Source organism: Rhinoraja longicauda, chromosome 5 (genome assembly GCF_053455715.1).
Source record: "Rhinoraja longicauda isolate Sanriku21f chromosome 5, sRhiLon1.1, whole genome shotgun sequence".
In the NCBI taxonomy this organism is placed as follows: domain Eukaryota; kingdom Metazoa; phylum Chordata; class Chondrichthyes; order Rajiformes; family Arhynchobatidae; genus Rhinoraja; species Rhinoraja longicauda.
In genome coordinates, this window is record NC_135957.1 from 1,519,175 (window position 1) to 1,535,999 (window position 16,825).

At 49.3% G+C, this 16,825-nt stretch overlaps 1 protein-coding gene across 1 annotated transcript in view; it reads right to left on the bottom strand.

The window, feature by feature from the left end:
- Positions 1-16,142, bottom strand: part of LOC144593854 (leucine-rich repeat and fibronectin type-III domain-containing protein 2) — a 75,555-nt gene extending 59,413 nt beyond the window's left edge. The window contains exon 1 of the mRNA XM_078399972.1: positions 14,672-16,142. Within this exon, the coding sequence (XP_078256098.1) occupies positions 14,672-16,125 (1,454 nt within the window). The 5' untranslated portion in view covers positions 16,126-16,142. The remainder of the gene's footprint in view (positions 1-14,671) is intronic.
- Between the last annotated feature and the right edge of the window lie 683 nt (positions 16,143-16,825).

Genomic DNA, 16,825 nt, shown 5'->3' on the forward strand with positions numbered 1-16,825 from the left:
AACAGACAATAGACAACAGACAACAGACAACAGACAACAGACAATAGACAACAGACAATAGACAACAGACAACAGACAACAGACAACAGACAACAGACAATAGACAATAGACAACAGACAACAGACAATAGACAACAGACAATAGACAATAGACAATAGACAACAGACAACAGACAATAGACAATAGACAATAGACAATAGACAACAGACAACAGACAACAGACAATAGACAACAGACAACAGACAACAGACAACAGACAACAGACAACAGACAACAGACAATAGACAACAGACAACAGACAACAGACAACAGACAATAGACAATAGACAACAGACAACAGACAACAGACAATAGACAACAGACAATAGACAATAGACAATAGACAACAGACAACAGACAATAGACAATAGACAATAGACAACAGACAACAGACAATAGACAATAGACAATAGACAACAGTCAATAGTCAATAGTCAATAGTCAATAGACAATAGTCAATAGTCAATAGACAATAGACAATAGACAATAGTCAATAAACAATAGACAATAGACAATAGACAATAGTCAATAGACAATAGTCAATAGACAATAGACAATAGGTGCAGGAGGAGGCCATTAGACGATCAAAGGTATTTATTCACACAATGCTGGAGTAACTCAGCAGGTCAGGCAGCATCTCGGAGAGAAGGAATGGGTGACGTTTCGGGTCGAGACCCTTCTTCAGCATTTTGTGAATAAATACCTTTGATTTGTACCAACATCTGCAGTTATTTTCTTAACAGACAATAGACAATAGGTGCAGGAGGAGGCCATTCGGCCCTTCGAGCCAGCACCCACCATTCAATGTGATCATGGCTGATCATTCTCAATCAGTACCCCGTTCCTGCCTTCTCCCCATACCCCCTGACTCCGCTATCCTTAAGAGCTCTATCTAACTCTCTCTTGAATGCATTCAGAGAATCGGCCTTCACTGCCTTCAGAGGCAGAGAATTCCACAGATTCACAACTCTCTGACTGAAAATGTTTTTCCTCATCTCTGTTCTAAATGGCCTACCCCTTATTCTTAAACTGTGGCCCCTTGTTCTGGACTCCCCCAACATTGGGAACATGTTTCCTGCCTCCAGCGTGTCCAACCCCTTAATAATCTTATATGTTTCGATAAGATCCCCTCTCATCCTTCTAAATTCCAGTGTATGCAAGCCTAGTCGCTCCAGTCTTTCAACCTACGACAGTCCCGCCATTCCGGGAATTAACCTAGTAAACCTATGCTGCACGCCCTCAATAGCAAGAATATCCTTCCTCAAATTTGGAGACCAAAACTGCACACAGTACTCCAGGTGCGTCTCACTAGGGCCCTGTACAACTGCACACAGTACTCCAGGTGCGGTCTCACTAGGGCCCTGTACAACTGCACACAGTACTCCAGGTGCGGTCTCACTAGGGCCCTGTACAACTGCACACAGTACTCCAGGTGCGGTCTCACTAGGGCCCTGTACAACTGCACACAGTACTCCAGGTGTGGTCTCACTAGGGCTCTGTACAACTGCACACAGTACTCCAGGTGCGGTCTCACTAGGGCCCTGTACAACTGCACACAGTACTCCAGGTGCGGTCTCACTAGGGCTCTGTACAACTGCACACAGTACTCCAGGTGTGGTCTCACTAGGGCCCTGTACAACTGCACACAGTACTCCAGGTGCGGTCTCACTAGGGCCCTGTACAACTGCAGAAGGACCGCTTTGCTCCTATACTCAACTCCCCTTGTTATGAAGGCCAACATTCCATCGGCTTTCTTCACCTTGTTGCACGCCTCCATCAACTTTCGACTTTAGACTTTAGAGATACAATGTGGAAGCAGGCGCTATACAAATAAAATTGACTTGACTTGACTTGACCTCAGCCCACCGAGTCGGCTCTGACCAGCGATCAACCCAAACACTAGCCCCCGTACGAAGCATTTCACCGTACCTCGGTACACATGACAATGGGCTAAAGTCAAACTCAACTCACTAGCTCTGTCGTACGCACGGGGGACAATTTTACAGGAGCCAACTAACCCGTAAACCTGCACGTCTTTGAAGCGCGGGAGGAAACCGGAGCGCCCCAGGATAAAGCCCACGTGGTCACGGGGAGAACGTACAGACAAGCACCCATGGGCGGGATCGTACCGGGGGTCTACGGAACCGAGAGGCAGCGACTCTACCGTGCCGGCCCCCCAAACTCTTGAAGCTGAATGACATTGCAGTTTGCATCGGTGTCTCATAACGGCTATTCTCATCCAAAACTTTTTTTTTTGTTTCTCTCTCTCTCTCTCTCTCTCTCTCTCTCTCTCTCTCTCTCTCTGCTCTCTCTCTCTCTCTCTCTCTCTCTCTCTCCCCTCCCTCCCTCCCTCCCTCCCTCCCCTCCCTCCCCCTCCCTCCCTCCCGCCCTCCCTCGCTCTCTCTCTCTCTCTCTCTCTCTCTCTCTCTCTCTCTCTCTCTCTCTCTCTCTCTCTCTCTCTCTCTCTCTCTCTCTCTCTCTCTCTCTCTCTCTCTCTCTCTCTCTCCTCTCCTCCTCTCCTCTCCCTCCCTCCCTCCCTCCCTCCCTCCCTCCCTCCCTCCCTCCCTCTCTCTCTCTCTCTCTCTCTCTCTCTCTCTCTCTCTCTCTCTCTCTCTCTCTCTCTCTCTCTCTCTCGTTCATTCACGTTGCCTGCCTTTCCCCCTTTGGACCCAGTCTGAAGAAGGGTCTCGACCCGAAACGTCACCCATTCCTTCTCTCCTGAGATTACTGCCTGTCCTGCTGAGTTACTCCAGCATTCTGTGAATAATTTCCCCCTTTGGAGAAAGGTGGTCCATATCCCTCCAAACCTGTCCTATCCATGTACCTGTCTAACTATTTCTAACTGCAGCCTCAACTACGTCCTCTGGCAGCTCGTTCCATACACCTGAGAATCCATGCTATTAGCTGATATAGTCAATTAGAGACATTATATTTTGTTGTAGTAGAGATGGTTTCTTTTGTTGTTTTAGCTAATATAAAATGAATGCTTATTTTAGTGGGTAGCAGTAAGATGGATGCTTGTGGCAGAAATGTTATCCTTGGGAACAGAATGTGTTTGTCCCTTTACGAGTGATAAGGAGTGTACAGAAGAGATGGGCTATTGTCCTCCCCCACTACTCTGTCTGACTGTGAGTGCTGTGTATTAAAAACAGTAAAGCAAGGTCATGAAGCTACGAGATTGCTCGTCTATAGAGATAAGAAAGTTTCTTTCTTAGTAACAACTCCTTATTTGGGTGCGTGTGAAAGGAGGAAAAGTTTTGAATCCACTCTAGGTAAATTGATGCGTTTCTCTATGGAGGGCGTGCAGCGTAGGTTCACTAGGTTAATTCCCGGAATGGCGGGACTGTCGTATGTTGAAAGGCTGGAGCAATTAGGCTTGTATACACTGGAATTTAGAAGGATGAGGGGGGATCTTATTGAAACATATAAGATAATTAGGGGATTGGACACATTAGAGGCGCAGGAAACATGTTTCCCAATGTTGGGGGAGTCCAGAACAAGGGGCCACAGTTTAAGAATAAGGGGGTAGGCCATTTAGAACGGAGATGAGGAAGAACCTTTTCAGTCAGAGGGTGGTGAAGGTGTGGAATTCTCTGCCTCAGAAGGCAGTGGAGGCCAGTTCGTTGGATGCTTTCAAGAGAGAGCTGGATAGAGCTCTTAAGGATAGTGGAGTGAGGGTGTATGGGGAGAAGGCAGGAACGGGGTACTGATTGAGAGTGATCAGCCATGATCGCATTGAATGGCGGTGCTGGCTCGAAGGGCTGAATGGCCTACTCCTGCACCTATTGTCTATTGTCTATTGTCTAAAAAAATGTGACTTATATTAATGGTTTGGTTTCTGAGCATGTGACCTGTATCAATGATTTTGTCTTCTCTGTAACCATGGGAATTGTATTAGATGTGTAATTGGTCCTTGTATTAGATGTGTAATTGGTCCTTGATTTCTTTTTGTCACACCACTCTTTTTCTGTATAAAAAGTAAACAATGGTGGAGAAGTTGTTCTTCTTCCCCTCCCCTGAGTTGAGATCTCTTCAGACACTAGTGTTGTGTCTGGACATCCTCACGGGAAGAACCCCATGGTGGAATAAATCTGATGTGCTAATCCAGTATCATGTGTGATTATTCAGACTGAAGGTAAAGAACTTGATTTAACACACCCACCACCCTCTGTGTGGAAAAAGTTACCCCTCAGGTTCCTATTAAATCATTTCCCCTTCACCTTAAACCAATGTCCTCTGGTTGGATCTGGATGAACATTAATGATCTGGATGATGGTGTGGCAAATTGGATTAGTAAATATGCAGATGATACTAAGATAGGTGGAGTAGTTAATAATGAAGTAGAGTTTCAAAGTCTACAGAGAGACTTGGGCCTTTTGGAAGGGTGGGCTGAAAGATGGCAGATGGAGTTTAATGCTGATAAGTGTGAGGTGCTGCATTTTGGTAGGACAAATCAAAATAGGACGTACAGGGTAAATGGCAGGGAATTGAGGAATGCAGTGGAACAGAGGGATCTGGGAATAACTGTGCATTGTTCCCTGAAGGTGGAATCTCATGTGGATAGGGTGGTGAAGAAGGCGTTTGGTATGCTTGCCTTTATAAATCAGAGCATCGAGTATAGAAGTTGGGATGTAATGTTAAAATTGTACAGGGCATTGGTGAGGACGAATCTGGAGTATGGTGTGCAGTTCTGGTCGCCAAATTATAGGAAGGATGTTGACCAAATGGAGAGGGTACAGACGAGATTTACTAGAATGTTGCCTGGGTTTCAGCACTTAGGCTACAGAGAGAGGTGAACAGGTTGGGTCTTTATTCTTTGGAGCGTAGAAGGTTGAGGGGGGACTTGATAGAGGTTTTTAAAATTTTGAGAGGGACGGACAGAGTTGACGTGGGTAGGCTTTTCCCTTTGAGAGTGGGAAGATTCCCACAAGGGGACATAGCTTCAGAATTGAGGGACAAAAGTTTAGGGGTAACATGAGGGGTAACTTCTTTATTCAGAGGGTGGTGGCTGTATGGAATGAGCTTCCGGTGGAAGTGGTGGAGGCAGGCTCGATTTTATTATTTAAGAGTAAATTGGATAGGTATATGGATAGGAGGGGATTAGAGGGTTATGGTCTGAGTGCAGGTAGATGAGACTAGGTCAGGGAGAATGGTCGGCGTGGACTGGTAGGGCCGAACGGGCCTGTTTCCATGCTGTAGTTATATGGTATGGTTATATGGTCCTCGATTCACCTACTCTGGGCAAGAGACTCTGTGCATCAGTCTGAAGAAGAGTCTCGACCCGAAACGTTACCCATTCCTTCTCTCCTGAGATGCTGCCTGACCCGCTGAGTTACTCCAGCATTTATGTGAATAATTTCCCCCTTTGGAGATAGGTTTCAATTTATCGAGTGACAGCCCTTTGACAAAACATGCAAGGCAGTGTTTGCAATTCACTCTTGCGGCTTCTCATCTAAACAGAAACACTTTGGAATCGTCAGTTGCCCAGAGGCCTTTCCATTCCTTTGGAAAATGAATCTTGTCACACTAAATGTACAATGCCCACGATTGCATTACGGCTTAATTTGATTATGTTGCCATTTATTTACTCAGGGAAAAATTAAAAATGTAAATGACTAACGTCACGCGAATCCTTGTTTATTATGAGCATCGAGGATTAGGCAGCGTGCTTAAATTGGAAAAGATTACTTTCTGCAGCAGGACATTACCGAGAATCAACAGTGTAAAGGCTGTCAGATTTGCTGTATCATAGGGACACAGATCATAGAGTCATGGAGTGATACAGTGTGGAAGCAGGCCCTTCGGCCCACAACTCGCCCACACCGGCCAACAGTGTCCCAGCTACACTAGTCCCACCTGCCCGCGTTTGGTCCATATCCCTCCAAACCTGTCCTATCCATGTACCTTAAACTCTCAACTGCAGCCTCAACTACCTCCTCTGGCAGCTCGTTCCATACACCCACCACCCTCTGTGTGAGAAAGTTACCCCTCAGGTTCCTATTAAATCTCCCCTTCACTTTAAACCAATGTCCTTTGGTCCTCGATTCACCTACTCTGGGCAAGAGACTCTGTGCATCAGTCTGAAGAAGGGTCTCGACCCGAAACGTCACCCATTCCTTCTCTCTTGAGATGCTGCCTGACCTGCTGAGTTACTCCAGCATTTTGTGAATAAATACCTTCGATTTGTACCAGCATCTGCAGTTATTTTCTTATACTACCTGTGCATCTACCTAATCTATTCTAGTCAGAGTATTGAGTATAGAAGTTGGGAGGTCATGTTGCAGTTGTATAAGACGTTGGTGAGGCCGCATTAAGAGTATTGTGCTCAGTTCTGGGCACCATGGTTATAGGAAAGATATTGTCAGGCTGGAAAGGGTTCAGAGAAGATTTACGAGGATATTGCCAGGACTAGAGGGTGTGAGCTATAGGGAGAGGTTGAGCAGGCTGGGACTCTATTCCTTGGAGCGCAGGAGAATGAGGGATAATCTTGTAGAGGTGTACAAAATCTTGAGAGGAATAGATCGAGTAGATACACAGGGTCTCTTGCCCAGAGTAAGGGGAATCGAGGACCAGCGGACATAGGTTCAAGGTGAAGGGGAAAAGATTTAATAGGAATCCGAGGGGTAACTTTTAAACACAGAGGGTGGTGGGTGTATGGAACAAGCTGCCAGAGGAGGTAGTTGAGGCTGGGGACTATGCCAACATTTAAGAAACAGTTAGTCAGGTACATGGATAGGACGGGTTTTGGAGGGATATGGTCCAAACGCGCGCAGGTGGGACTAGTGTAGCTGGGACATTGTTGGGCGGTGTGGGCAAGTTGGGCCGAAGGGCCTGTTTCCACACTGTATCACTCTATGACTCTAATGAATCTAACACTTTGCTAAGATGAATTCATCTCACCTGCCTGCACGTGATCCATGTCCCTCCATTCCCTGTATGTCCATGTTCCTATCTAAAAGCCTCTTCAACACCACTATCGTATCTACCTCAACCTTCACCCCATGCAGTGCGTTCCAGGCACCCACCACCCTCTGCGTAAAAGTACATCTCCTTTAAACTTTGCCCCTCTCCCCATAATCTCTGCCTTCTAGTCTTTTTGTTCTGACAGCCCACACATCTTTACCTCTCCTAATAGTATAAGTTTAGTTTAGTTTAGTTTAGTTTAGTTTAGATTTTTTTAGATTTAGAGATACAGCGCGGAAACAGGCCCTTCGGCCCACCGGGTCCGCGCCGCCCAGCGATCCCCGCACACTAACACTATCCTACACCCACCAGGGACAATTTTTACATTTGCCCAGTCAATTAACCTACAAACCTGTACGTCTTTGGAGTGTGGGAGGAAACCGAAGATCTCGGAGAGAAAACCCACGCAGGTCACGGGGAGAACGTACAAACTCCGTACAGACAGCACCCGTAGTCAGGATGGAACCCGGGTCTCCGGCGCTGCATTCGCTGTAAGGCAGCAATGCAGTTTAGTGTAGTTTAGTTTGGTTTGGTTTGGTTTGGTTTGGTTTGGTTTGGTTTAGTTTAGTTTAGTTTAGTTTGGTTTGGTTTGGTTTGGTTTGGATTGGTTTGGTTTGGTTTGGTTTGGTTTGGTTTAGTTTAGTTTAGTTTAGTTTGGTTTGGTTTGGTTTGGTTTGGTTTGGATTGGTTTGGTTTGGTTTGGTTTGGTTTGGTTTAGTTTAGTTTAGTTTAGTTTAGTTTGGTTTGGTTTGGTTTGGTTTGGTTTGGTTTAGTTTAGTTTAGTTTAGTTTAGTTTAGTTTGGTTTGGTTTGGTTTGAAACATAGAAACATAGAAAATAGGTGCAGGAGTAGGCCATTTGGCCCTTCGAGCCTGCACCGCCATTCAATATGATCATGGTTGATCATCCAACTCAGTATCCCGAACCTGCCTTCTCTCCATACCCCCCTGATCCCTTTAGCCACAAGGGCCACATCTAACTCCCTCTTAAATATAGCCAATGAACTGGCCTCAACTACCTTCTGTGGCGGAGAATTCCACAGATTCACCACTCTCTGTGTGAAAAAAAACGTTCTCATCTCGGTCCCAAAAGACTTCCCCCTTATCCTTAAACTGTGACCCCTTGTTCTGGACTTCCCCAACATCGGGAACAATCTTCCTGCATCTAGCCTGTCCAACCCCTTAAGAAGTTTGTAAGTTTGGTTTGGTTTGGTTTGGTTTGGTTTGGTTTGGTTTGGTTTGGTTTGGTTTGGTTTAGTTTAGTGGCACAGAGTGGAAACAGGGCCCTTCGGCCCACTGAGTCCGCTCCGTCGTGCCCTGTATGCCAGATCTATGTTGTTCCACTTTCCCATCCCACTCCATGCACAACGGGAAACTTGCAGAAGCCAATAAACCTGCAAACCCGCACGGTCTTTGGGATGTGGGAGGAAACCGGAGCGCCCGGGGGGAAAAAACTCACGCGGTCACGGCGAGAACGTGCAAACTCCGCAAGGACAGCACTCGGGGGTCTGGATGGAACCCGGGTCTCCGGTGCTGTGAGGCGGCAACTCTACCACTGCGCCCAAGGTCTTTCTTTCGGGTCTCTTCTCAGTTTCGAGAAACGTGTTCACCATCTTTTCCGGATTTCCAACGTTCTTCAATATTCAATTTATTCACAAAATGCTGGAGTAACTCAGCAGGTCAGGCAGAATCTCGGGAGAGAAGAAATGGGCGACGTTTCAGGGTCGAGACCCTTCTTCAGAAGAAGAAGGGTCTCGACCCGAAACGTCACCCATTCCTTCTCTCCTGAGATGCTGCCTGACCTGCTGAGTTACTCCAGCATTTTGTGAATAAATACCTTCGATTTGTACCAGCATCTGCAGTTATTTTCTTACACTTCTTCGATATTCAATAGACAATAGACAATAGACAATAGACAATAGACAATGGGTGCAGGAGTAGGCCATTCAGCCCTTCGAGCCAGCACCGCCATTCAATGCGATCATGGCTGATCACTCTCAATCAGTACCCCGTTCCTGCCTTCTCCCCATACCCCCTCACTCCGCTATCCTTAAGAGCTCTATCAGCTCTCTCTTGAAAGCATCCAACGAACTGGCCTCCACTGCCTTCTGAGGCAGAGAATTCCACACCTTCACCACTCTCTGACTGAAAAAGTTCTTCCTCATCTCCGTTCTAATGGCCTACCCCTTATTCTTAAACTGTGGCCCCTTGTTCTAGACTCCCCCAACATTGGGAACATGTTTCCTGCCTCTAATGTGTCCAATCCCCTAATTATCTTATATGTTTCAATAAGATCCCCCCTCATCCTTCTAAATTCCAGTGTATACAAGCCCAATCGCTCCAGCCTTTCAACATACGACAGTCCCGCCATTCCGGGAATTAACCTAGTGAACCTACGCTGCACGCCCTCCCAAAACAAGAATAGTCCTTCCTCAAATTTGGAGACCAAAACTGCACACAGTACTCCAGGTGCGGTCTCACCAGGGCCCGGTACAACTGTAGAAGGACCTCTTTGCTCCTATACTCAACTCCTCTTGTTATGAAGGCCAACATTCCATTGGCTTTCTTCACTGCCTGCTGTACCTGCATGCTTCCTTTCATTGACTGATGCACTAGGACACCCAGATCTCATTGAAATCCCCCTCCTCCTAACTTGACACCATTCAAGATAATAATCTGCCTTTCTATTCTTACTTCCAAAGTGAATAACCTCACACTTATCTACATTAAACTGCATCTGCCATGTATCCTCCCACTCACACAACCTGTCCAAGTCACCTGCAGCCTTACTGCATCTTCCTCACAATTCACACTACCCCCCAGCTTTTAATATTTTACGCAGTCCAGCCGCACAGAACAACTAGTTAGGTCTCAGCCACGGATCAATGTCAACTTAACCACAGCACTAGAAGCAAACCAGACCTTTGCAATATCTTTGCAGAAGATGACTTGTATGTTAGTCATCCAACATCCACATCCAAAAACACACTCAATTCCCTGCCTCTCTATCTCATTTTTGGTCATAGTCATAGTCATTGAGTCATACAGCAGGAAACAGGCCCTTCATCCCAACTTGCCCATGCTGGCCAATATCTCCCATCTCCACCAGTCCCACCTGCCTGTTGTCAGCCTATCGCCCTCTAATCTTATCCATGAACCTGTCCAGTTTAGTTTAGTTTAGTTTAGTTTATTGTCACGTGTACAGTGAAAAAGCTTTTGTTGCGTGCTAACCAGTCAGTGGAAAGACAATACACGATTACAATCGAGACGTTCAGAGTATTGTGTCCAGTTCTGGGCACCATGTTATAGGAAAGATGCTGTCAAGTTGGAAAGGGTACAGAGAAGATCTACGAGGATGGTGACAGGACTAGAGGGTGTGAGCTACAGGGAGAGGTTGAGTAAGCTGGGTCTCTATTCTATGGAGCGCAGGAGGATGAGGGGAGATCTTTATAGAGGTGTATAAAATCATGAGAGGAATAGATCGATCGGGTAGATGCACAGAGTCTCTTGCCCAGAGTAGGTGAATCGAGGACCAGAGGACTTGGGTTCAAGGGTGCCGGGGGGGAAGATTTAATAAGAATCTGGGTAACTTTTTCACACAAAATGGTGGATGGAATGAGCTTGCAGTCGATGCTGGACAGGTCTCAGTCTGAGGAAGGGTCTCGACCCGAAACGTCACCCATTCCTTCTCTCCTGAGATGCTGCCTGACCCGCTGAGTTACTCCAGCATTTTGTGAATAAATACCTTCGATTTGTACCAGCATCTGCAGTTATTTTCTTACACTTATAGTCGATGCTTGTAGGCTTCGTGAACAGCAGCTTTGATTAATGCAGTAACCACATAGGTTCAAGGTGAAGGGGGAAAAGATTTAATAGGAATCTGAGGGGTGACTTTTTCACACAGAGGGTGGTGGGTGTATGGAACGAGCTGCCAAAGGAGGTGGTTGAGGCTGGGACTATCCCATCGTTTAAGAAACAGTTGGACAGGTACATGGATAGGACAGGTTTGGAGGGATATGGACCAAACGCAGGCAGGTGGGACTAGTGTAGCTGGGACATTGTTGGCTGGTGTGACAAGTTGGGCCGAAGGGCCTGTATCCCTCCATGACTCTATGACTCAATAGGTCAGGCAGCATCTGTGAAGGGGGGACGGACAGACAACGGGTTTGGGCTGCGATCCTTCAGAGTTTCGAAGTTATCTCATCGTTGTACGAAACACTGGTGAGGTTCCGCTTGGAGAATTACGTTGTTTTGGTCACCCTGACTTAGAAAAGACGTCATTACACTGCAAATGGTGCTGAGAGGATTCATGACGTCTCGAAAGCCTGAGAGTTTGGACAGGCTAGGACTTTATCCTAGCAGTGATCTTATAGAGACACCCAAGACCCTTTGGGGAAGAAAAATGCCCTCCTTTGTTTAGTTTAGTTTAGTCTAACGACACAGCGCGGAAACCGGCCCTTCGGCCCACCGAGTCCGCGCCGACCAGCGATCCCTGCGCACTTACACACGATCCTACACACACCAATGTTTACATTTTATTCATTTACACCAAGCCAATTGACCTACAGACCTGCACGTCTTTGGAGTGCGGGAGGAAACCGAAGATCTCGGAGAAAACCCCACGCAGGTCACGGGGGAGAACGTACAAACTCCGTACAAACGGCGCCCGTGGTCGGGATAGAACCCGGGTCTCCGGCGCTGTGAGGCAGCAACTCTACCGCTGCACCACCTTGCCTTTGTCTTTCTATTGTTTATGCTCACGGCACAATGTGTCTATCAAATGTTTCATGGATTTTGGGATAAATAACTTAATGAGATAGACAATAGACAATTGACAATAGGTGCAGGAGGAGGCCATTCGGCCCTTCGAGCCAGCACCACCATTCAATGTGATCATGGCTGATCATTCTCAATCAGTACCCCGTTCCTGCCCTCTCCCCATACCCCCTGACTCCGCTATCCTTAAGAGCTCTATCTAGCTCTCTCATGAATGCATTCAGAGAATTGGCCTCCACTGCCTTCTGAGGCAGAGAATTCCACAGATTCACAACTCTCTTAGTGAAAAAGTTTTTCCTCGTCTAAGTTCTAAATGGCCTACCCCTTATTCTTAAACTGTGGCCCCTGGTTCTGGACTCCCCCAACATTGGGAACATGTTTCCTGCCTCTAACGTGTCCAACCCCTTAATAATCTTATACGTTTCGATAAGATCCCCTCTCGTCCTAAATAGAGAAGGCTTTTTGCCACATTGGCCATCAGTTTAATTATTGAGCATCGAAGGGTGGGAGGTCACATTACAGTTGTACAAGACATTGGTGAGGCCACATTTGTCGCCCGGATAGCACGCAACGAAAAGCTTTTCACTGTACCTCGGTACATGTGACAGTAAACGGAACTGAAACTGAATGTAAACTGAAACTGATTTGGAGAAACGCGTAAGAAAATAACTGCAGATGCTGGTACAAATCAAAGATCTCGGAGAAAACCCCACGCAGGTCACGGGGAGAACGTACAAACTCCGTACAGACAGCGCCCGTAGTCTGGAGAAGGGTCTCGACCCGAATCGTCACCCATTCCTTCTCTCCTGAGATGCTGCCTGACCTGCTGAATTACTCCAGCATTTTGTGAATAAATACCCTGGAGGAATGTGTTCACTTTTGGCTACCCGGTTGGAGGAAAGATGGTGTCAAGATGTTGTCAATTCTCAGGCTGATGGCCAATTCGCAGGGAAGATTTACAAATACTTTGCCAGGCCTCGAGGGGGAGGTTGAGCAGGCTGGGACTCTATTCCTTTGAACACAGGAGGATGAAGGGTGATCTTATCGAGGTGTATAAAATTATAAAATAAATAGTTCGGGTAAAGTCATTTGCCCAGAGTAGGGGAAATCGAGAACCAGGGGACATAGGTTTAAGGTGAGGGGGAGGGGAGGGGGAAAGATTTAATGGGAACATGAAGGGTAGGTTTCTTACACAAAGGGTGGTGGGTGTATGGAACGAGTTGCCGGAGGAGGTAGTCGAGGCAGGGACTATCGCAACGTTTAGGAAACATGTCGACAGGTGCATGGATAGGACAGGTTTGGAGGGATATGAGTCAAACGCAGGCAGGTGGGACTAGTGCAGATGGGAATTGTTGGCCGGTGTGGGCAAGTTGGGCCGAAGGGCCTGTTTCCATGCCGTGCGGCTATAAGACCCATATTGGTTTGGAGGCATAGAGTCTTGGAGGCATAGAGTCTTGCAGCGTAGAAACTCCAAAGACCAAACTCCAAAGACGTACAGGTATGTAGGTAAATTGGCATGGTAAAAGTTTCAAAAAATGTCCCTAGTGGGTGTAGGATAGTGTTAGTGTGTGCGGGGATCGCTGGTCGGTGCGGACCCGGTGGGCCGAAAGGGCCTGTTTCCGCGCTGTATCTCTAAACTAAACTAAACTAAAGACGTCCTTCAGCTCAACTTAACTCAGGTTTGGCCAAAGGGCGTGTTTCTACTTGGTACGAGGCTATGACTGTATGTTGGTTGTTGTGGGCAGACTAGGCCGAAGGGCCTGTTTCTACACCGTATGACTCTACGACTCTAAAGCTCTTTTGGCCCCCTCCTCTCCCCTACCCTCCCCTACCCTCCTCTCCCCTCCCCTCCCCCCCTCCCCTCCCCTCCCCTCCGCCTGGCTACATGAAGACCAAGACCTCCTCCCCTCCCCTCCCCACCCCTCCCTCCCCTTCCCTCCACCTGCCAACATGTAGACCAAGACATCACTCCCTCCCTCCCATTCCCTCCCCCTCATCAGTCACTGAAAGGAAGCATGCAGGTACAGCAGGCAGTGAAGAAAGCCAATGGAATGTTGGCCTTCATAACAAGAGGAGTTGAGTATAGGAGCAAAGAGGTCCTTCTGCAGTTGTACAGGGCCCTAGTGAGACCGCACCTGGAGTACTGTGTGCAGTTTTGGTCTCCAAATTTGAGGAAGGACATTCTTGCTATTGAGGGCGTGCAGCGTAGGTTTACTAGGTTAATTCCCGGAATGGCGGGACTGTCATATGTTGAAAGACTGGAGCGACTAGGCTTGTATACACTGGAATTTAGAAGGATGAGAGGAGATCTTATTGAAACATGTAAGATTATTAAGGGGTTGGACACGTTAGAGGCAGGAAACATGTTCCCAATGTTGGGGGAGTCCAGAACCAGGGGTCACGGTTTAAGAATAAGGGGCAGGCCATTTAGAACTGAGATGAGGAAAAACTTTTTCAGTCAGAGAGTTGTGAATCTGTGGAATTCTCTGCCTCAGAAGGCAGTGGAAGCCAATTCTCTGAATGCATTCAAGAGAGAGCTGGATAGAGCTCTTAAGGATAGTGGAGTCAGGGGGTATGGGGAGAAGGCAGGAACGGGGTACTGATTGAGAATGATCAGCCATGATCACGGTGAATGGCGGTGCTGGCTAGAAGGGCCGAATGGCCTCCTCCTGCACCTATTGTCTATTGTCTCCCCTCTGCCTGCCTACCTGTAGACCGACCTCCCCCTCCCTTCCCCTCCCCTCTCTCCCTTTCCCTGCCCTCGCCCCTCACCTCCTTACCCTGCCCACCTGTAGACCTTCACCCCCTCCCCCCCCTCCCCTCCCCTCCCCCCCCCTCCCTCCCCTCCCCTCCCCTCCCCTCCCCTCCCCTCCCCTCCCCTGCCCATGCCCTACCTGTAGACCAGGACGTGGTCTGACGAGCTGTTGTACTGTAGCTGGTACATCTTGACGGTGGGTGCTGAGGGTGGGACGGTCCAGCTGACCAGGGCGGTGTTGCCGGTCACTTGGGACACGCTGACCTTGTTGTGCGGCCTGGCCCTGTCCCTGGCCTGCCCGCGGTGGGGCTTGCCGCCGGAGCCGGTGATGTCGGAGAGCCGCGTGCCCTGGGGGGATGTCTGGTGCGGGGTGGAGCCGCGTCCAGGTGAGGCCCCCCCGCCGCCGCTGGCGTTGGCCGGGTGGGGCAGCGGCGCCACCTCCAGGCGGACGGGGGCGGTGGCCTCTCCGGCCGCGTTGGCGGCGATGCAGGTGAAGGTGCCGTGGTCGCGCGGGGTGGCCACCAGGATGTCCAGCGTACCGTCCCAGCGCGCCGCCGTGCGGGACGAGTTGCCCACCAGCCGCCCGTCGGGGGCCACCCAGTGCACGGCGGGCTCGGGGTCGCCGCTGGCCCGGCACCCGAGGGTGGCCCCCTGGCCCTCCAGCACCCGGAGGTCGGGCCCGCTCTGGGTGATGAGTGGCGGGCGGCACACGAACTCCCCCTCCGGCACCAACCAGAAGTACCTTCCCTGCAGGCGCGGCGGCGAAGCGCACGTCTCCATATCATCCTCCCGGCTCAGCCGGCGAAACCACAGCAGCTCGCAGTTGCAGTGCAGCGGGTTTCCCCCGAGGGTCAGGCTGAGCATGGGAGGGGGGGGCATGCTGCTGGAGTACAAGGGGTAGGAGGGGGAAGGGGTGGGGGGGGTGTGGCAGCGGGCGAAGACCGGGTCAGGCGGCAGCTTGCGTAGCCGGTTGGACAGCAGGTCCAGCCTGGCCATCTTGTGGAGGCGGGCGAAGGTGCCCTCGGGGATGAAGTCAATCAGGTTGTGGTCCAGGCTGAGGGTGTGCAGGTTGTCCATGCGGCCTAGCGAAGCCCAGGGCAGGCCACCCAGGTTGTTGAAGGACATGTCCAGGTCCTCCAGGGTGTCCAGGAAGTCGTCCAGCGCCCCGTCCTCCACCGTGTGCAGCTGGTTGTTGTTGATCACCAGGTGCTGCAGGTTGGCCAGGCCGCGCAGCGCCAGCGCCCCGATCTCCGTCAGCCGGTTGGCGTCCAGGTGGAGCGAGCGCAGGCTCTCCAGGTCGCCGAAGGAGCGGTCCTGGATGGAGCCGATGGTGTTGCGGGAGAGGGTCAGGTCCACCAGGCCGCCCATGTCGGCGAAGTCGTGCCGCCCCACCGTCACGATGAAGTTGCCGCCCAGCCTCAGCTCCACCGTGCGCCGGTCGATGTCCGGGGGCACCGACAGCAGACCCCTGGATGGGCACAGGGTTCCCAGAGACTCCGACAGGTTCTGACACACGCAGTACTTGGGGCAGGCACAGCACACCGTGACCGCCGACCCCAACAACAGCAGCAGCTCACGGAGAACTCTGCCCATCGTCAACCAGGCAGCAGTACCCTGCAAAACAGAAAATACACACAACGTCAGCCTCCTCTGCAAACTCCACACCTTCAGGGTTAACAGTGTCCACACCTTCATATAACCATATAACCATATAACAACTACAGCACGGAAACAGGCCCGTTCGGCCCTACCAGTCCACGCCGACCATTCTCCCTGACCTAGTCTCATCTACCTGCTCTCAGACCATAACCCTCCAATCCCCTCCTATCCATATACCTATCCAATTTACTCTTAAATAATAAAATCGAGCCTGCCTCCACCACTTCCACCGGAAGCCCATTCCATACAGCCACTACCCTCTGAGTAAAGAAGTTACCCCTCATGTTACCCCTAAACTTTTGTCCCTCAATTCTGAAGCTATGTCCCCTTGTTGGAATCTTCCCCACTCTCAAAGGGAAAAGCCTACCCACGTCAACTCTGTCCGTCCCTCTTAAAATTTTAAAAACCTCTATCAAGTCCCCCCTCAACCTTCTACGCTCCAAAGAATAAAGACCCAACCTATTCAACCTCTCTCTGTAGCTTAAGTGCTGAAACCCAGGCAACATTCTAGTAAATCTCCTCTGTACCCTCTCCATTTTGTCGACATCCTTCCTATAATTTAGGATTAACTTTCTCTACAAAACTTTGTCCACACCTTCAGGGTTAACTTTCTCTACATCTTCAGGGTTAACAG